We start from the raw sequence: 21,348 nt of genomic DNA on the forward strand, positions 1-21,348 counted from the left end.
TGCAAAGATATGGGGGCCCTGAAGCTAAAGCTTAATCCAGCTTCTGACCATGTCTGCTACACTACACACTTTCCACACGCAGGAACCTCCAGAAAGGAAACCTCTTTGGGGCTCATCTCTTTCATGCTAACAGATGGGTCATCCCAACTGAGTATCTAGTCAGAGAAAGAGGTCCCCTTCCTAGTTTGGGGAGAGGAAGGGTAACTGTGAGCTCCCCCTGAGTAAGAAACGAGGAAGCCTCAGTACACAGACTTCTGCCTCTGTAGTCAGAACAACTGGAACACAGGGAAGTCAAACTTAGACAAACGTGGGTAGGCACAGTTAAGACATAAAAGAGAAAACAATATACTATGTATGACTCTAGAGCAGAGTGAAAATTAGTGAACTGAGCAGTTCACTGCTCAGGTCAGCTGTCACTTTTTATAAATCTCTTTCTCCTTCTTGTTGAATGTGGCTAAGATGCCACCTTTGAGGGTGCTGTTTTGATAGGGTTCTATCTGCAGTGGCAGAATGACTGACCAGAAATGTGCTCTACAAACAGTGTTGTGGCATCCAAAAGGATTCGAGGGCATGCCCATTATGCTGGGCTCTCCTATCAGAGATCTGGTCAGGAGTCTTGGCACAGGTGACAAAGTTAGTTTCTGTAAACAGAGGTGAGGTTGAAGTTGAAGACTTTTTACAGGCCCTGAAAAGTTCAGATGGAAGCCCTGGGCTCAGCATTCAGAGAGAAAACACTGCAGAGCTGAGAACTGTTGGCAAAGGAAAGGCTCTGCTGTCATGGTCCAGGAGATCTGAGGACACATTTATGGGTAAGGAAGAGTGAGAACCTTGGGGTAAGATTGGGGAGGCAGCCTTAGGAGCTCACTCTCCAGACAGATGGAAGATTCTTCCACATAGTTTTGCAGTTTTAATAAGAACAAAATCTTGGCTTCCAACCTCTCCCAAGAATGTTTATTTTGCTAGAGGTCATTTGGCTTTATTTCCCTTCGACCCTGTCCACTCCCACCAAGCCCTAAGGAACAGAGCCTGGACATGACTGAGCCACAGAGCACACCTACCAGGAAAGACAGCTTGGCTTCATCCATGCTTTCAATGCCTTTGGTATCGAACTTGCCCTGCTGAAGGCTGCTGTGCATGATGTTCACGGCACTCGTCACCCCTCGCTGGAAGTCTTGGAAAGTGGTGGCAGGGAAACCCATCCGCAGCTTGTTACACAGAACGTCCCTGGCAGAAGAGTATGCAGAGTCAGAGCAGGGAGCACATCACTGCTCATCCCACAACCCCTCATCTCCCACTCTTGATGCCCCTGCCCATGCCAAGACCTCTCTCCCATGGGCACAGGGGTTTCTGGTGCCAACCTAGGTCTTCTATGAGCTTGACAGAACAAGAGCTAATCTATAATGACTGAGGTGAAAGCAAAGGCCCAATCCAAAACCTCAGTTAAGGGGAAAGGTAATAAAACAAGGTCGATCCCTCACTGAAATGGATCCTCTATGTTTGCCCAGCTTCCCCACTGGTTCCCAGCAGTCTGACTGCCACCTGTGCTTGGCCTTGCCCGATGACCAGCCACCATGCTGCTCTTGTAGCTCAACCAGGCTGTGGTCATCCCTGGTCTTGCTGTGGCCATACAACACGGATCTCCACCCCCTGCCTTTTCCCTGTGTCCTCTGCCTTCAACAGCAAGAAAATGTTCCTGCTTCTGATTCTGTTTATATGAGCGCTTTAGGAGTTGGTGATGAGAAAATCTCTTCCCAGAAACAGAAGAGATGGCAATGACGACCCATAAGAGTGACTGGTCTTTTCCCACCCTTCCTCACTTGCTAGCTAACTTCCTGAAACAATGGTTCTCATAACCGAAGTTTGAGGCTGTGCTTCGACCTGAAAGAACTATTCTCCTCTCTTCCCTGCCTTGGGCACCTTCCACCTTCTTTCCCCCAACCAATCCAGCCCTGTCTCATGACACTGACTGAGGGATGGCTGAAGTGCGCCCAGGACATAAGGCTGCTCATGAGCCACCTAGTACCAAAGGCAGTGGTAAAAATAAAGAGAAATATGTCAAAATTATGGCTTAGGGATCCAAAAAATACACATACTCTGCCTGACCTATAGACTACCCCTCGTACATGAGCTACTCTGCGTCTAAAAAGCACGGCATCCCCCAAGGAGTCTGACAATACCTGAAATCCGATTCCAGCTCTGTGGTGGAGAGGTTGATCATGGCACAGAGGCAGTCGATGCTAGAGCTGGACAAGGCCCGCCCAATACACTTTTTGACAATGTAGAACACATCATCTACCATGCTGGAAGTCAGCTGGCCCTTCTCATAGGTATCCAGAGCTACCGCCTAAAAAGTGGGGGGTCAAGGTAAAAACGTTCATTAGGGACCTAAGAGCCTGAATACCACCGTTCAGGGATGGTCCTAAGATACCTAACCATGACCCTTCTGTATGGCTTGTTCGACTTCTTCTGTCTCCAGGCCGGGCCTGAGCTTGGGTCACATCTTTCCCTCTCAGTTTTAGTCACTTCACATTTATTAACATATCAGGAAATTAATCATGCTTTCGACTGTAATTGGGGTCATTCTAGTGAAGGAAACAAGGGATTCTGTGAGATGGAAATGGGCAGGAGGGACAACTATGTAAAGGCATATATGGGATGAGGAATACTGCATGTGAGGAACAGAGAGAAGGCCAATTTGGATCCATTCTAGAGTGTGGGAGGGAGCAATCTAGAATGAGCCTGGAAAAACTGGTAGAGACCAAATTGTGAAGGTCTTTAAAAAGCTAAACAGAGGAGTCTAAATTTGGTTCTAAAAGCAACAGGAATTTACTGATTAGGGGACCAACACAAACAGATCTACAATTAAGGGAAATCACTCTGGTAGCTGTTTGGGGGATGGACTAGAGTGGGAAGAGATCTGAGGCAGGCAGACAATTCACTTCTAGCTGAATTTGGTGGTACCCCCATTCAGGGCCGGTCAGGACTAGTGGGGCTCTCCTCCCCTTCTTCCTCATGTAGATAATGACCTGGGGGTCATTTAAGCTGATATTCTACACAGACAATCCGTGATATGTAAAAGACAATTCGATAAAACTATAAAGTTGTAGATGCAAAGGATCTGCATTTCCTCACCAGGAATTCTTGGTACCAATGAAATCCTTAGGTCTGCCCCTTTCTTACAAGCTAAAAAAACATGCATCTGTAGGGGATGAGAACTCCAAGGCTGTCCTGGGACAAGCTGGCATGTGAGCCGGCTTTCACAGCAAGACCATGAAATGTTACACTGCCCGCTGATTTCCTTTGTCTTGGCTGCTCAGAAAGAGAAGACTTGTCTCTTAAGATGTCCTGGCCTACCTTGTTGACAGTCTCTCGCATGAAATACTCTTCCATGGTAATATAATAGCCAATCAGCTCCTGCATGGTACAGCTTAGGAGGCAGTTGTTTAGGAGCTTGTCCAGACACTTCTGATGCTCTATGGAGACAATCAATAAGGCAGTGAGAAATAATGTGTTTGGGGCTTTGCTACTTCAAACAGAAAAAAGAAAATGCCTCTTCTTCCCAAAATGAAAGATGATGAAGGGAGCTATGTTGGAAAGTCCTAGGGCCACCTGGCAGTTCATCAGATTCACATTCAGGCCAAGTGAGGTCCTGAGCCTGAGGCTGCTTGCTCCCTGACCTGAATGGTGAGCATTCTGGCTTTGTGGGCTGAAGTTATCTCTTCCCAGTTGGCCTGCTGATCACTCATAAAACCTGAGAGAAAATGAGACATGTAGGCTGGTGGGGACAGTCTCCCTGCAGGCAGGATGGAGCACAATGGTGGGAGATGGAAGACTCAAGAGTTGTAGGAGAGAAAGTAGAACAGGATCAATCACCTTTTGGCTGGCAGACCAGCTTTTACCTTTTAGCCACACTAACTTTCTTTCTTTTTTTTTTTGGAGGGGGGAAGGCAAGGCAATTGGGGTTAAGTGACTTACCCAAGGTCACACAGCTAGTAAGTGTGTCAAGTTTCTGAGGCCATTTTTGAACTCAAGTCCTCCTGACTCCAGGGCCGGTGCTCTACTCACTGCGCCACCTAGCTGCCTCACCAACTTTTTAAAACTTTAAAAAAAAAATCAGAAGAAACCTGGAGCTCTCTAGAGAAAAGAGGCATTTGAGACTGCATAGAAAATAGTGTTGTTCATCCTTCATTTTCAAAGAGGACCAATGACACCAGGAGGTGACGGTGCATGAGTCATCAGCCTCACTTTCTCTTCCAGAATCATCAAACTCCAGTGGCAGGACAAAATCAGGATGACTCATGGATGACCTTATGTCTTGGTGACTTTGATGCCTGACCGAGCTCTAAGTGCTCCCCAGAGCCTGCTTCAGCCACGTTCATGGCCATGGGAACAAACCGTTCTCATTCACCCACTGTGCCAGGGGAAGTTTTCACATGCTTGGGGAAGACACCCTCCTAACTCACCAAAGGCTAACCTTCCACCTAGGTCAGCCCATCTGCTGAGACAGTTTTAGCAGGTGTGGCCACTGTGCATGCTACGGCTTCTTGGAACCAAAGGTGAGAAGTGGGTGACAGGTGGACCCCAAAGGTAGATAAGCATCCCTGAAAAGGGCGTGGCAAGCCCTCACACCAGAGGTGCTAGTCCTCTCTGAATGCTCCAAAGTAAGAGAACCATTAACCAATGACTAGAGCTGGGGACATGGTCAAAAACTATGGACTAACTGCTATGTGGAAGCATAATAGAAACTAACAGGTCCACTTTCTACTCTGATTCTACAAGGCACAAAGACCACTACAACCCTGACAATGACCCCTCTCCACTCCCTGGAGTTCCCCACCTCTGTCCTAGGCTGTCGCTCTATTTCTGAATCTCCTCTCATCTGGAGTCCCTCCAAGCTTTGGTCCCCCACACCCACAAATTTGATAAGCATGTCACCTGGGCCTTTATCCAAGACACTGATTAAGGTGCATGTAGTATGATATGGCATCAAAAGTATCAGACTTTTACATTCTGGTCCTGGTTCCTCCACTCACTCCCTTTGTGACCTTGGGCCTACCCCGTAACCTCTGGGAGCTGGAGTTCCTCCCCTCTAAAATATAGGCGCTAGATCAGAGGAGTTCTACTGCCTCTTCCACCTCCTCCTTCCTATCAGCCTAAGACAGAAGTGATGAAACCTTGTTCCTCAAGGCCACGTGTGGCCCTCTAGGTCCTCAAGTGCTGTCCTTTGACTGAATCCAAACTTCACAGAATAAATCCCCTTAGTAAAAGGATTTGTTCTGTATAACTTGGACTCAGTCAAAGGCCATACCCAAGGACCTAGAAGGCTACATGTGTCCTTGAGGCCGCAGATTCTTCACCCCTGGCCTAGGACTTCTTCCTCAGAGCCCTTCTCCCTAGGCCAGCACAGCTAAGCACGCTTGTTCTGTTTTACATCAATAGTGTGAGACTTCAGAAAGTTTCACTCTTTGCCCAGCCACCTCAGGGGGTCTTACCTTGCTTCACTTCTTCTGAGGCCATGGAGTCACCCACCTCGAAATCTGAGCTGATCCTTTTTTTGAGGAAGCGCAGGTACAGCTCACTGCGTGCATTCATCAGGGTGACCTCTGTTAGAATAGGATCTAGTTCCCTGGGAAGCAGGGAAAAATATTATGGCAGTGGGACACATAATAGAGAAGACTACAGTCTGACCCCCACCCTCCCCACAGGGCCCCTAGGACCAGGAATCAGGCAGACAGCGCCATCTCACACAGGAAGCTCTGAAGGGTTAACAACCAACTACAATCAGTCTTCAGGGTTCCTCTGTACCGCTGAAGGTCTAAGATCCCAAGAGGGCACTGAACAGAACTCACAGGTAGTCTTTACTTTACTTAAGCCATGGAGGCAAAAAACGATCTCAAGTGTCACTGCCTTGGCTTGTTTGGGTCCCAAATGTTATGGCAGGAGACACTATCCATGTCAGGCCACCTTCTATTTGTATACTTCTCATTTCCCATTCTCTCCTCTGATGCTCCCTGCAATCCTGGGAGGGACACAGCATAGGCCACAAGGGACAAAGGGGCAAAGTGACTCATGTAAAATGACAGTTTTGACAGTGGCAGAGCCAAAGCCAGGGAGAATTCAGGCTTCCTGACTTAGTTCAGTGCTCTCTTCCTGAACCGCCAGGTCTCAAACACCTCATCTGAGCGGAAGAATTCCAAGTCTGTGGGGCCCTCTGGGACTTAGCTTAGCTCCACTCTACCAGGCAGGATTTTGTTAGGCTTCTCAAGGGAGTATCATCAAGTGTCTCGGCCTTAAGGATGAACCACAGACGCAGAGCTAAAAGGGGGTACCGCGATCATGAAGGCCTGTGCTGACTGGGCAAATATCTTTTCCCCAATTTTGGAAAAGCAGAGTTCTTTGACAGTACAGCTATATTTTCTACACACCTCCCTTCAGGAACACATAGAACCTCAAACTGAATATTTTGTGCTGCGCAGGAGAGGCAGCATGTGCCACACGTTGGCTTATCTACAGTATTCTAGTGTATTTTTTAAAAAATTGTTCAATATTTCCCAATTACATTTTCATCTGGGAGAATGGGAGTATCCAGGGAGTATGAAGGCTTCTGGTATAGTAGATGGAGGGCTGGCTTTGGAGCAAGGAAGACAAAGGCTCAGGTTCTGCATCTGATACAAATGAAATGTGTGACCATCAGCATCGCCCTGAACCATTTAGTGCATCAGGCAATTCTCTAATTTACTAATAAATCAGCAAGTATTACATGCAATGGGGATAAGGTAGATGCATTTCCAGTAAGACTGGGGGTGAAACAAAGATGTCCATTATCACCCCTGTTATTTAACTTGGTACTAGAAATGTTAGCTTTAGTAATAATAAAAAGAAACTGAAGAAATTAGAATAGGCAAAGAAGAAACTAAGTTATCACTCTTTGCAGATGATATGATGGTATACTTAGAGAATCCTAGAGAATCAAGTAAAAAACTACTTGAAATAATAAACAACTTTAGCAAAGTTGCAGGATATAAAATAAACCCACATAAATCCTCAGCATTCCTATATATTACTAATGAAGCCCAACAGCAAGAGATAGAAAGAGAAATTCCATTTAAAGTTACCGTAGACACTATAGAATATCTGGGAGTCTGCCTGCCAAGACAAACCCAGGACCTATGTGAACACAATTACCAAACACTTTTCACACAAATAAAGTCAGATCTCAATAACTGGAAAAACATCAGTTGCTCATGGTAGACCGAGTTAATATAATAAAAACAACAATTTTACCTAAATTACTTTACTTATTTAGTGTCATACCCATCAAATTACCAAAAATTATTTTATAAAGCTAGAAAAAATAATAATGAAATTCATCTGAAAGAACAAAAGGTCCAGAATATCAAGGGAATTAATGAAAAGAAATACTACGGAAGGTGGCCTAGCTATACCAGATATTAAACTGGTAAAATTAAAATTATATAAAGCAGCAGTCATCGAAACTACTTGGTATTGGCTAAGAAACAGTGTGGTGGATCGGTGGAATAGGTTAAGTACACAAGACACAGTAGTCAATGACTACAGTAATCTACTGTTTGACAGACCCCAAAGTCTCCAGCTTCTGGGCTAAGAATTTACTATTACACACAAACTGTTGGGAAAACTGGAAAACAGTATGGCAGAAACTGGGCATAGACCAATATCTTATACCATATACCAAAATAAAGTCAAAATGGTTTCACAATTTAGATATAAAGGCTGATACAATAAGCAATCTGGGAGAGCAAGGATTAGTTTACCTGTCAGATTTATGGAGAAGGGGAGAATTTGTGACCAAACAAGAGATAGAGAGCCTTACCAAATGCAAGATGGATAACTTTGATTAGGTTAAATTGAGAAGTTCTTGTACAAACAAAGCCAATGCAACCAAGATTAGGAGGGAAGCAGAAAATTGGGAAAGAATTTTTACAACCAGTATCTCTGATAAAGGCCTCATTTCTAAAATATGCAGAGAACTGAGTCAAATTTATAAGAATACAAGTCATTCCCCAATTGAGAAATGGTCAAAGGATATGAACAGGCAGTTCTCAGAGGAAGAAATTAAAGATACGTATAGTCATATGAAAAAATGCTCAAAATCATTATTGATTAGAGAAATGAGAATCAAAGCAACTCTTTGGTATGACATCTCACCTGTCATATTGGCTAACATGACAAAACAGGAAAATTATAAATGCTGGAGATGTGGGAAAATTGGAACACTAATGCCTTGTTGGTGGAGTTGTGAACTGATCCAACCATTCTAGAGAGCAATTTGGAACTATGTCCAAGGGACTATAAAAATGTGCATAGTCTTTGACCCAGCAATACCTTTTCTAGAGCTTTATACCAAAGAGATCATACAAATGGGAAAAGGACCCATATGTACAAAAATATTTACAACAGCTCTTTTTATAGTGGCAAAGAGTTGGAAATCAAGGGGATGCCCACCAATTGGGGAATGGCTGAACAAGTTGTGGTATATGAATGTAATAAAATACTATTGTGCTATAAGAAATGATGAGCAGACAGATTTCAGAATAACCTGGAAAGACTTATATGAACTGATGCTGAGTGACGGGAGAAAAATTAGGAGAACATTATACACAATTACAGACACACTGTATGATGACTAACTTTGATAGACTTGGCTATTCTTAGCAATACAAAGTTCTAAGACAACTCCAAAAGCACATGATGGAAAAAACTATTCACATCCAAAGAAAGAATTATGGAGTCTGAATGTAGATTGAGGCAAACTGTTTGCTTTCTCTTTTTTTGTTTTGTTTCTTCTTTCTCATGGTTCATTCCATTAGTTATAATTCTTCTTTACAACATGATTAATGTCAAAATATGTTTAATGTGAAGGTATATGCAGAACCTATATTGGATTGCATGCCGTCTTGGGGAGAGGGGGAGAAAATTTGGAACTCAAAAACTTGTCAAACTGAATGTTGTAAACCAAAAATAAATAAATTAATTTAAAAGGAAAAAAAAAAGATCACATTGTCCTGCAAAAAGTTCTGTCTTCCTGTCGCTTCACAGAGTTCCTATGGGCTAAGGAAGGGAAGGTTTATTACCTCGGTTCAATCTTCTCTGCTGCTGAACTCCTCATCGTGCTATTCTGGACAAGCTGGAACTACAATCACAGGGAGAGACGAGGACAGCGTTAGCCAACTCTCACCAGGCTCATCTGTCATGACAGTCTTTGGGTGTACCCTGTCCGTCTGCCTATCTTACTCTCTGCAATGCCCAGCTAGTTGGTTACTTCTGGCTCTTTGTGATGCCCATGAATCCTCAGACAAGTTTTACACTCAAAACGACACAGAAGGAACAGCAATTGATTTGTGAGTAGTGAATTCCAAAGTCTAGCATTCTCTGCTCCTAGTGCTGCTAACACCAAATTCTGGAATAAATGGCACCATTTCTATGGCCTTCCTTTTCGTTCAATCACATTCACTCTCAATGAGAGACTCGTTTTGCCAGGATCTGTACTACCATCCACAGCCTTTGCACAGTACCTGTATATACATAAGCTCATTTCAAGAACTTTAAAATACCCTTGAGAGGTAGGCTGGGCAGGGGCATCTTTCCCATTTGACAAATGTGGAAGTTGAGAATGAGAGGTCAGATGCCTCTCCCAAGGTCATCTAGCAGTAAAGTGAGGAGCCAGGTCTAGATGCCACACTCTAGTGAAGCCACCTCAACAAAACGACACTTTTCATGTCTTTCTTTCTCAGGCCTCAGTTGGGGAACAACATTTTTTCAGGACAGACAAGTGCAGAGTTTTAATTCTACTAGAGTTGTACAGAGGTGCAGGCCTCTTCTGCTGCCCCCTCCACACTGTGAACTCTGAGCCCACCCCAGACTGAGGTGAGCCACTCTTGCAGTGTGCCTGGCTTGGCATCTGCCCCACTCTCACCCTTTACCTGGCGGTGATAGTCCCTTTGCTTGATGAACTTGTCCACCACCTTCTCCACCTGCCGGTCACACTCCAGCTGCAAGTGTTTGATCAGGGTGTAGAGGCGGCCTGGCCCATAATAGGTCTCCACAATAGGTTGGTGGGTCTCAACGATTCGGGCAATTCCTGGGTGAGACAAAAATGAGAGGCTGGATTTGTAAGTTCAAACACCAAAAAAAAGCCCATTTTCCTCTTGTCCACCTAAACCGAACTCTTGTACCCAAAGCTGAGCCAGGCTACAAACCCAGCAATGACTCAGTTCTTATTTCCTGGTCAAAGTGACTTGCCTTCTGGTAATTTAGCTCAGGATTAAACTGCCTTAGCATTTGTTTCCAGTAATTACAGAAGGTCAAAACATCAGATGAGCCCTAGGACCTGACTGATGGGAAATAAAAGAATTACCTGCCAGGAAGGAATAATTTCCTCAAAAAGTCAATATATAAATTCCTTCATTCCTGCTTGGCATAAAGCAAGTTATGCAGATTAGGTTAAAAATAAGATTAGTTCTACTGGAAAAACAAAGAGGGGAGAGAAGAAATCCCAAAATACAGGTCTTCAATAGGACAACAGGAATGTCTCCATTTTTTCAGGAAGGTGGGAAGGGAGGGTTACCTTCAAACAGAAGGGTGAGGGTATCTGCAAAAATGACTGCTGCTCTTCTGTCACTCATGTCTGTCCCTAGTACGAGAAGCAGGTTTTCTTCTGCTTTGTTCGCCACCTAAAAAAAAGCAAAACCCCAAAATAAAACCAGCCAAATGCCAACTACATCTTTGCCTGAGCTATTACTGCTATTCTCCCTGGCACAAGGCCCTTGGATGTACCTGTCTTTTCCAATTTCACCATTTCTCCAATGGCCCACACAGGGCACAAATTTGTCTCTACTCTAGATTGCTTAAAACAATCCAGGGAAAGAAGGGTCTTTGGGGCAGCGAGGTGGCATAGTAAATAGAGCACCGGCCCTGGAGTCTGGAGGACCTGAGTTCAAATTGGGCCTCAGACACTTGACACCTACTAGCTGTGTGACCTTAGGCAAGTCGCTAAACCCCAATTGCCTTGCCTTCCTCCCTCCAAAAAAAAGCTGGGAGGCATCTAGAACATAGAGACAGCTCATCTTCAATTTACAGGGGTTTGCATTTTCCGCGTGTGCGCGCGTGCACACACGAACGCATATGTGCACACGCACATGCACACATATATCAATGAGTCAATGAATCCATGATTCTGTCAATATGGGTCTTCCTTCTAGCAGCAGAGATCACAGCCCATTCTGTACTTTATCATTCTGTGTGATGCAACAGAGGCCTTCTTCTAAGCCTTTATGCATTTTGGGGGTACCAGTGAAATACTCAGGATGTCCACTTGCTATGGGACTAGACCATCTCCTCTCCTCAACTTTTATTTCCCTGCCAATACACCTTATTCCTCTTTGAAATCTGACTTGCACCCATCATTCACTTCTCCACCACCCGGTGAGTCACTTACAGCTTTAATACTTCAAAGATTGTGGTGGTCCAAGATTCATATATATAAAGTACATATATTTTTACACATCAGACAGTGTAAGTGGGAGAACACTGGTGTGAAAAAGGGATTTTTCTGCTAGAGAGCAGCCTGAGATTGTGAGGAGCACTGCACAATTTCCTACATAGAATTCGTCCTGCTCAATTCTGGGCTCAAGTCACTGTCTATCTGCAGGGCCTCTCCAAATGTGGTGTTGCTGCCAGTGATGAGGAAAATAGATTCTACAAATGCTGACAAACCCTTTCCGTTTTATGCCTATTTACTGCCTGCCAGTCTTACCTATGAATGCTCTTAGGATGATGCAGCTTTGTTGGGACTTTTGCCAAGTTTTCTGCAGACTTGTTTTTGTCTCTCCTGCTTTTCACTATTTTATGAGATGCTGCTCCTTATAACCTTCTGCAAACCACCTCCAAAATGTTTCATAATGAGTTTCTGTTCTAAACTCATGGCATTTGGCTGGCCTACCCCTGCCTGACAAAGAAATCAAGTGTTTGCTAAGACAGTTTCTGTGCCTTTGGGCATTCTCATTGTGGCAACTACTTTATAAGTTAAACTTTTATAGGAAATAGTTACACCCAAGACCAGAATCTTGTCTTTTTTCCATTTCCTGTTTTTCAGCATCAATGGCTTCTCTGAATAGGTCAAGTTGAAGCTTTTGCAACTGTTTGTGTTGCCTCCTTCTTACCTTCTGTCCTACTTCTAATCTGATGTTGATTTTAAACTTTAATTAGCTTCTGAATGTTCTGAAAAGACAAAGTTACTGCCAGGCAAAACCCTTCAGTGGTCTTCCCAAGTCTAACCTGCCAATTCCACTCAATTAATGAGCAAATCAGGGAATCTTTACTATTAGAAGAAGTATTTCAAGCTGACCATGGGCAGAAGCTCCCTAAACCCCACTTGGTGCCAATCCTAGGATGCTGATGGAGAATTTCTAGTAAGGACTATTCTTGGGGAATTATTTAGGCAAAATCATGGAATCACTGACCTAAGATTATAAAGTAATCATAAGATAAACTTTGTAGGTTTACCTCGTCCAGCCCCTGCAACTGAGAGATGAGGAAACTGGGCCTCAGGGAGTTAAAAGGACTTGCCCAAGGTCACAAAGGCAGTTAAGGTCAGGGGTGGGATCTGTATTCAGGTTCTCTAATTCCAGAGTCGGTGTTCTCTGGTGGCTGGAGAAGCTGCCTTTGGAACATCTGGTCTGCTCTGTTTCACTGCTTATCGAGAAAGTAGAGGAAAGGGGAAAGGGAAAGGGAGGGAGATATTTCTCCTACATTTGCAAATGTGGCCCTCATCTACTGCCCAAAAGCCATAGGACCTGTTTGCTTCACCTAAATTTGGCTTGGCACAGGCCTTTATATGTGGCCGTGACTCATCAGGAGCTCTGTTGGCCCTAAGACAAGCAGAGAGGTGAAGGAGAGGACTGGATATGCCAAGGATAGGCCAACATGATGGCAGGGTGCTCTGTCTCTTAAGTGTTCTAACACTTCTTCCTGGCCTATGGGAAGAGGTGGTATCAGCAGGTATCCAGGGAGTGCATCCATTCTGCCTTGGGGAACGAGCAAGAGGTGAAAGAAGGGTGGGATGCAGAAATGCATCCTCGGACAGGAATCTCAGCCCACCCTAGCCCAGAGCTCCCAGCCCACCCCAGCTGCACCACCGGAGCTCATACCTGCTTGCACAGGTATTCTGAAAATCTGCTTAGCCCTTCCTCATGTAAACCCAACAAAGGGAAGATCTTGAAGAATCGCTCCACTTGGGGCAGATCCCCTTCCTTGGTGGCGATATCAAACTTTTCTGTCACAATGGCCTTGAGACGCTGCTCAGCATCCTGAAGCAACTTTAGGTTAGCATCAATCATACTGCCTGTATGAAGGGTGGGAGGAAAGACAGGAGAAATGGGAGAATGAACATAAAGAAATACCTCACGGGGGCAGCTAGGTGGCACAGTGAGTAGAGCACTAGCTCTGGAGTCAGGAGGACCCGAGTTCAAATCTGGTCTCAGACACTTGACACACTTACTAGCTGTGTGACCTTGGGCAAGTCACTTAACCCCAATCAACCTACCTTCCCCTCTTCAAAATAAATAAATGCGTAAGTACCTTACTATCAGGTCCAAGACACTTAAGAGTCTAGGCTCAATCGCCTTACACTACTAATGGGGATTTACAAGATCCCTACATGGAAGGAGGACAGAAAGTCCAGTCTGCTCCATTCTCAATTTCATTTTTTAGTCTTACATATGGCTTTTCCAGCCTTCTCCCTAAAATTGTGTTACTTCCATATTAAACTGCCTTTCAAGACACTTTTCTTAACAAAAACACCAGGAAAGCTACATAATTTGCCTGCTAAGAGAGGGTATCTGACACATGGTTTGAAAGATATTTTATTGGTACACATGATGGTCATATGCCCACTGCCAGTGTAAATGGTGCCATAACAGGAGCTTAGTGACTGTGCTCCAGAAGTATCACTTTTGTTTTTAGCTTGAAGCCAGGAGAAAAGTCCTGGGAAAAGCTGGCCAAAGGGCCTGCATTTGCATCCCGGCTTTGCTACTCACTAGCTGGGTGACCTTGCACAGGCCATAGTGTCTCTGGGCCACCATTTCCTTCTCTGTCCATGAGGGAATTGAATATAAGGTTCTTTCTAGCTCTAAAGACTATAACTGCATGACTTCTGCTTGCCCCATCCCACCCAATTCCATCCTCTAAGCTCACATATGGTTGCTTTGTTCAGTACTAATAACTGAATTGGAAATCCAGTTGCAGATGCTACAAACACAATTGCAGCAAAAGCTCACCTTCTTTGCCTTGCCGGCTGAGCTCAATGACTGACTTGTCCAAAGACAGGTAGCGGTGGATGTGAGCAGCGGCTTGCTCATAGTCTTCATTCCTTAGAGCCGTCTGAACCCCATCCATACAAAACTTCAAGTCTAAGATGTCATCAGCTCTCTGGATGGCTTGGTAGAGGCGATTCTATAAAGAGACCTGGTTTTTAGAAACCATCTCCCATGCCTGTGAAAACAAGTTTCTCTAAAAGATAAGGGTTGGGGGTCTGGCTCAGATGACTATGAAATCACCTTCAGCTTCCAATGTTAAGCATGTGGTGGGAGCTCAGCAACTGTTGTTTTAGTCAATCACAAATTGATAATTCAAATTAATATTGATAATGATCAATGCTAGGAATAACATTATATTTATATGGTCAGCTCAACCATCTATTTTAATAGAAGTCAACAACAAAGATAACACGAGTAAGTATGTTTGATATGAGAACTTGTATTTACATTAAAATGTCTATATTTATCTGGGAACACATATCTTAAGATAACTAATATCCTGGAAATGAATAATACTTTGAACAAAGTAATGACATCATTATGAAGCATGAAGGTAGAGAAAAGGCTGAACTCCACTGCCAAGTCAGACTCCTGGAGACAGAAGGGACTGACCTCACAGTCATCTAGTTCAATCCACAACACCCAGTCTGCCTCAGTTTGGAGATCTGCTGTGAAATGGACCTGACTACTTCCTGAGGCAGCCCATGCTGTTGTTAGATATGTCTAATGATTAAACAGTTTTTCCTTAGGTGGACCTTCACTATAACAGTTGAAGGCAAGCAACTATGTTCAGAAAAGATTAACACAGATTTTGAAAGTATGGGTTAAGAAGGGTTATGACATCATTTACAGGTGGGGGAAACTGAGACTGAGAGTCCAAACTTAGGGAGACAGCTCCTGACCTGCCAGCTTTTCTTTTAGGCAATACTTCCTCAAAAGAAAAACTCAGTTTTTATTACCTTGGCCAGGTCAAGCTGACGGACTTTGCTGGAGACATTTTCTGCCAGGCTGCAAGTGAAGGTGATCATTCCAGCCAGCTGCTTGGCATCTCCCTCAATCAGCTGCAGGTTGGGGCTGCAAACACATATGAGCAGCAGATATGCAAAAGAGTCATAACATTTAAGTGTCTTCTGTAATCCCTGGTCATCCCCAGTACAGCTCTGGACAACAGTCAGCACCAAGCCAAGCCTCTTCCTGATGGGAAGGTTCAAGCTTACTAGAAAAGTTCTCTGTTTACCAAAGTTACCAACAAGAAAAATATGATAAAAAAAAAGGCAACAGTTTCTAAAGTAAGCAGCAAAGAAATTTAAGAAAATCATGCTGTCAAAAAGCAATTTCCAATGATGTTAGCAAACACCCAGATGTGGCATCGGCACTAAACACACGTTCTAAACATAACTGACTTTGCCTGTGTGTTGCAATCAATCAACAAGCCTTTATTTAGTGCCTACTATGTACCAAGGACTGTGCAAGGTACTGAGGACACAAAGACAAAAAAATTCAATAATTTATGCTCTAAGGAACTTATGGTCTATTGGAATAGACAGCGTGTACGTCAGAGGTGTCAAACACACGGCCTAAGGCTATGATGTGCCTGCAACATTACTGAGTATGGCCCCAACCAGATTAAAATGTCATTGGGAAATGCTTAGCAAAATAAATAAAAAAGAGTAAAACACAGATGATGTTAATGTGTGGTCTGCAGAAAGCCTCACGTATGGTTCAGTGGTCCCCGCTTCTGAGTCTGATACCACTGAGGTACATACATATGAATGCTAAAAAAAACCATAAGAGAGGGGGGGTTCTGGCTGAGATGCTGCTTAGAAGGAGGGTGGGAGTCGATGAAGCAGAAGGGAGGAAGGGGCAAACCAGAGGCATGAAGGATGGTTAGTGCATGGAGAGAGGGAAGGAGTGCTGTATGTGTGAGGAAAGCAGAGAATGCCAATTTGGCTGGACTATATAGTGTGGGGAGGGCAGTAAAGTATAATGAGGCAGGAAGGATAAGATGTAAAAGACCTAAACTTAAATCTAATCCCTGAGGTGACAGGGAGCCATAGGAATTTATGGAGGAGGAGAGTGATATAATCAGACCTGAGCTTAAGGAAAAAATCACTGGCAACTGTGTGGAAGACAGCCTGGTCTGGGAAGAGTTATGAGGCAAGGAGACCCACTGGAAGGCCAATGCCAGAGTCTGAAAGAGGTAAAATAAGGTGGTGGCTTCCCATGTACATAGAAGGGGAAGGACATAAGATATGGAGGGAGAGACAATAAGATTTGGAAACTGACTGGATATAAGCAGAGAGGGAATGAGGAGTAAAGGATAATGCCGAGGTTAAGAATGTGAGACTGAAAAAATGGTGGGGGTCTGACAGAAATAGAGAAGGCTGGTAGAGGTGGGTTTGGGAGGAAATTTAATGAGTTCTGTTTTGGACAGGTTGAATTTTGAGATGTCTCTGAGACATCCAATTTGACATGATGAGGAAGAAGTTAGTGAAGTGGGAAAGGAGCTTAGGAGACAGATTATATCTAGGTATATAAATCTGTGAGTCATCTGCAGAGATGATAATCAACCTCAAAAACAACCAGAAATTTATAAAAAGAAACCGACAAAATTGCTAATTTATCCAATAGAAACTATTAGGCTTATATCTTTTTTGTTGTTGTTCAGTCATTTCAGTTGCATCTGACCCATGGTGATCCCATTTGGGGTTTTCTTGGCAAAGATACTGGAGTGGTTTGCCATTTCCTTCTCCAGCTAATTTGACAGAGGAGGAAGCTGAGGCAAACAGGGTAAAGTGACTTGCCCAGGATCACACAGCTAATAAGTTTCTGAGGCCAGATTTGAGCTCAGGTCCTCCTGACTCCAGGGCTGGGGCTCTATCAACTGGGCCTATGACATGCCCTTTACATCTTTAGTTCAATAAAATTGGCTTTTTAATCTTATGTATTTAAAAACATTCTGAGAAGGTGTTCATAGGTTTCACCCGACTGCCAAAGGAGCCGTGATACTAAAAGGGTTAAGAACCGCTGACTTCCTCTAACTCCTTCACTTTACAGAAGACACTCAGGCTCCCAGAGATAAGGTGACTTGTCCAAGGTCACCCAGGGACTAAGGAGCACAGCAAGGTGGGGATTCCACAAAGCAGGTGCTCTGATTCCAAATCCAGGGTTCTTTCCATTCTATGACATTGTGACAGGAGAATGTTCCTTGATGAGCCACAGGGACTCACCCCATCCGATGCAGGGTGACCATCTTGCTCTCGATTGTGCTTTGTTGCTCCAAAAGGGCATCCAACTCTTCTTCCACCACTTTCTGAAACAAACAGCAGAGCTCACGTCATTTCCATGATTTACATTATCTCTGAAGAGACAAGCTTGATTCTTCAACACTGGGTCACGCACCTGGAGGAGAGAGGGAGAGGAGGGAGCAGAAATGCACAAAACTGCAAACATTATTTTCTAAAATCCAAAAAGTATAATATCCAATTCCACTGAAATAGTTCAGTCAGGTTTCAAGGGAAAACTCACCATGACCAGTACAGAATACAGTTGGTATATATATAAAATAAAACTCTATATAATAGCCCCTAGAGACTCCTACAAGGCTTGACAAATTCAAGAATGAGGTACTTAGGATGGTGGTTAAGTGCTAGGTCAAAAGTATCACACTTGAAATAGCAAGTAATTGCTTTAAAAACCTTGTGTAGGATGCACTTAACTGTTGTAGCTGGTGCTCATAAATGTTGGATAATCCCCAAAGAAATTAATGATAAGAGAACATGATTGTTGGCAGGGGCTTAAACTAGCCCTTTATAACCAACTTTAAATAGAAACTTTGGCTGGGTGAAAATCTTGGAGCCAGGAGACCTGGGTTTGCTACTTACTACCTGTGTGACAGGCAAAAACACTGAACATCTTTAGGCCTTCATTTCCTCCTCTGTAAAACAAGGGGATTTTACAAGATAGTCTTTAAAGCTATTTTCAGCTCCAGATCTATGGTTTCATCTTTTCACGGTTCTCCATGCAGCTGCCCAATCTGACTACTGGATTAGATGAACGGATTGTTACTTCTGCTCTGTAAAGAACTTGACATAAAGGCAGTAAATATTGGATTTGGTGTCTGTGATAAAAATGTAAAGGGCTGGTTCAGCTTGAGAGGTCTCCAGGTTCCAATTAATAGGCTCTGACATTTAACAGAGATCTAAAGCAACCCTTCCCAGCAAGAGGCCTTTAAGAGTTTCATAGAACATTTGAATTTTTAGAGGACAATCTGGCAGTATACCACAAGAATGACAAAATCCCATTATTGGGAATATACATTAAAAATGTTATAAGTTACAGCTAATTAATGCATGTATACATGTATATGCATATACATGTATTTACGTACCTATACATTAATACACATACATATGCATGTGTATATATATACATATATATACACACACATATATATATATATATTAAAAACCTATAATTACAAAGAACTAGAAATACATCCAACAGGTGGTAAATGGTTGAACAGACCGTGGTGTATCAGTCACTCAGTCAATGAATAGACTATGGTATGTCAACGTAATGGATTGCAATGATGTCATTTAAGTATAAGGAGTATAAAGAAATTTGGAAAAACTTTTGTGAATAAGTGTTAGAAAAAAAAATAACAGAATGTGTGACTATCAGGGGGCTACATGAAAGGAAAAACATGCACAAAGACAAATGGAGAAAGATATGCAGTGACATTAAATAACATTATTGTGTGTGGAAACAAATTTCAAGTGTAAATAACTGTGAACATGACCAGTTTTTGCTGTTTAAAGTGCATATTGCTATTCTAAAATCAAACAAATCCGCAGTTCCCTCCCTTCTGCTCCTAAAAGACTTGAAACACAGTCAGGTGACTACATACCTGCTTAAGGCAGGATTCAGGAAAAGCTAATTATTATTAATAAGAAGCAGAAAAAAAACCAAGTTGAAAGCTGGGGTTGGGGAAGTGATGGAGGAAGGATAAGGGGAGGATCTTTTGATCTCCCAGGGTGAGGAAAAAGCCTTAAGATCTCAGTTTGCTAGTACTTAGCACAGTGCCTGGTACATAGTTAAGCTCTTAATAAATGTTTATTGAATCGAATGAATGAAGTTTATTTTCCACACAATATACTTTCAAATACTTTGTCTTACCGTGTTTTGTTTTGTTTTGTTTTTTTTTTGTCTAAAAAATCCTATATAGTGTGTGTAGGGGCTGGTTCTTAAGCTGGGGAGGGGGTGTCTTTGAACTTTTTTTCCCTTCTTTTTAATATCTTGACAACTTTTTCAATATAATTGCTTTCCCTGGTAATCCCAGTGCACTTTATTTTATGCATTTAAAACCATCGATCTCAGAAAGAGTCCAGGGGCTTGATTCACCAGACTGAGTCCAAGACACTAATGACCAATCAGTCAATGCGCATTTATTAAGCGCCTACGGTGGGCCGGCGCTAGGGGTGCGGACAATGACCGGGCCTGGTGGCTGTCCTAGGGTCACTCCCGGGCTGGTCCTTAGAACTTGGCCCCCGAACAGATCGCAGGAGACGAAGGCTGCTGCGCCCCCCACTTCCAAGCCAGCCCCGAACTATGACGTTCGCGTAGTGCTTTAAATATCAGGAAGCGCTTTGCATACTTTATCCAAATGGATGGGGGAGGGGGCGGTTCTCGTCCCCATTTTACACAGAGAGAAACTGAGGCTGGGTGAGATTAAAGGACGGACGCGGCAAGCGCGAGAATCCGAGGCGGCCTCGGACCCCGGGGCTTCCCCCCTCCCCCACACACAATCCTCCAGGTCTCGCCCCCTCCCAGCCGCCCGTCCCCGAGCCGTCCCCGGGCCCGGAGGCGAGAGTGAGGCCCGGGCCTCCCGGGGAGGGGAGGGGAGAGGGGGAGGTGGGACCCCCACCTCCTCACTGCAAAGACGCTCGTACACTGCCTCCAGCTCCTGCAGCTCGGTCAGAGAGCGGATGAGCTCGGCAGAGAGCTCCGAGCAGCAGCCGCCTCCCATCCCATCAGCCGCCACCGCCGCCCCTCCGGACGGCTTGACCGGGGAGCTGCCGTCCGCCATCTTGGTGCCGACACCGCACTTCCGGCTGCGCAAGGGAAGACCCCTCCTCCTCCCTCCTCCCTCCTCCCTCGCGAGAGTGGCTGCCCGGGCAAGTGCCTGTAATAATAAGAATTTTTAAAAATGAATTGGGGCTTCCCTAAATCCTAGCGCACTTTTAAGCTTTTAGTGATATAGATATGCACTATGAGTTTTGGGACATCCTGTATAATGATCAGAACAAGAGCAACTGCCGTTTTCATAGCGCTTCATGGTCGGCGTTGCTTTGCATACGTAATCTCCCTCGGTGTAAATACCAGACGCTTTTGTCACTGACAGATAAAATGATGCACTTTGATTCCTGAGTATCTGTTACCCCGCCAGGAGGGAAGGAGAAATATTAGACTGGTTTACTGGAACAATCGTGGGTGGGAGTGGGGAGGGTGATTGTGGCGGACTGGTCAGGCGCAGTGCTGGCTACCTCTCTCCTGGCGCGGGACCGAAAGGACCTCGCGCTGCGTCTGCGCACTTGGCTCGTTTGGAGGGCGAATGTAGGAAGCCGGCGGAATGGCGCTCTTGGCAGCTTAGACCCTGTGGCGGGGGGGAAATCTCCATCCATCGGATATCTGCGCCATCCTGTCCTCCCGCGGGGTACGTAGCGACTCCTCGAGTCCCGCGCACCCCGGGGGACAGGAGGGGTGAAGGGGAGCTTGTCCCTGCCGCCACTTCGAGGGCCTGGTGGGCCGGGCCTGCGGCGGGGGGAAGCGGGGCCTAGGCCTCGGGCCTTGGGCCTTACTCGGAGCAGTGGGGGAGGGGGGGCACGTGGGGCGGGAAGCCCCCCGCGCCCTTTGGGGCCTTCTTAGCTGAGCGGACCCCGGGCTGCTCGCTGGAGGCAGCGAGACGGGCCAGGCGAGGAGGAAGCCTAGGGCC

The 21,348-nt window shown here is 44.6% G+C and overlaps 2 protein-coding genes across 2 annotated transcripts in view; one reads left to right on the forward strand and one right to left on the reverse strand.

Moving 5' to 3' along the window:
* The window catches only part of COG4 (component of oligomeric golgi complex 4), a 31,154-nt gene extending 10,674 nt beyond the window's left edge, over positions 1-20,480 (reverse strand). The window contains exons 1-12 of the mRNA XM_036748815.1: positions 20,281-20,480; positions 17,585-17,667; positions 15,314-15,428; positions 14,316-14,490; positions 13,188-13,381; positions 10,607-10,712; positions 9,963-10,120; positions 9,114-9,172; positions 5,493-5,626; positions 3,355-3,473; positions 2,178-2,344; positions 1,059-1,224 (exon numbers count right to left, since the gene is read on the reverse strand). Coding sequence (XP_036604710.1) covers positions 1,059-1,224; positions 2,178-2,344; positions 3,355-3,473; positions 5,493-5,626; positions 9,114-9,172; positions 9,963-10,120; positions 10,607-10,712; positions 13,188-13,381; positions 14,316-14,490; positions 15,314-15,428; positions 17,585-17,667; positions 20,281-20,442 — 1,638 coding nt within the window. The 5' untranslated portion in view covers positions 20,443-20,480. The remainder of the gene's footprint in view (positions 1-1,058; positions 1,225-2,177; positions 2,345-3,354; positions 3,474-5,492; positions 5,627-9,113; positions 9,173-9,962; positions 10,121-10,606; positions 10,713-13,187; positions 13,382-14,315; positions 14,491-15,313; positions 15,429-17,584; positions 17,668-20,280) is intronic.
* A 463-nt stretch (positions 20,481-20,943) lies between these two features.
* The window catches only part of SF3B3 (splicing factor 3b subunit 3), a 33,536-nt gene continuing 33,131 nt past the window's right edge, over positions 20,944-21,348 (forward strand). Inside the window, exon 1 of the mRNA XM_036749474.1 lies at positions 20,944-21,069. The gene's annotated coding sequence lies outside the window, so the exon portion shown is untranslated. The remainder of the gene's footprint in view (positions 21,070-21,348) is intronic.

Source organism: Trichosurus vulpecula, chromosome 3 (assembly GCF_011100635.1).
Source record: "Trichosurus vulpecula isolate mTriVul1 chromosome 3, mTriVul1.pri, whole genome shotgun sequence".
NCBI lineage: Eukaryota > Metazoa > Chordata > Mammalia > Diprotodontia > Phalangeridae > Trichosurus > Trichosurus vulpecula.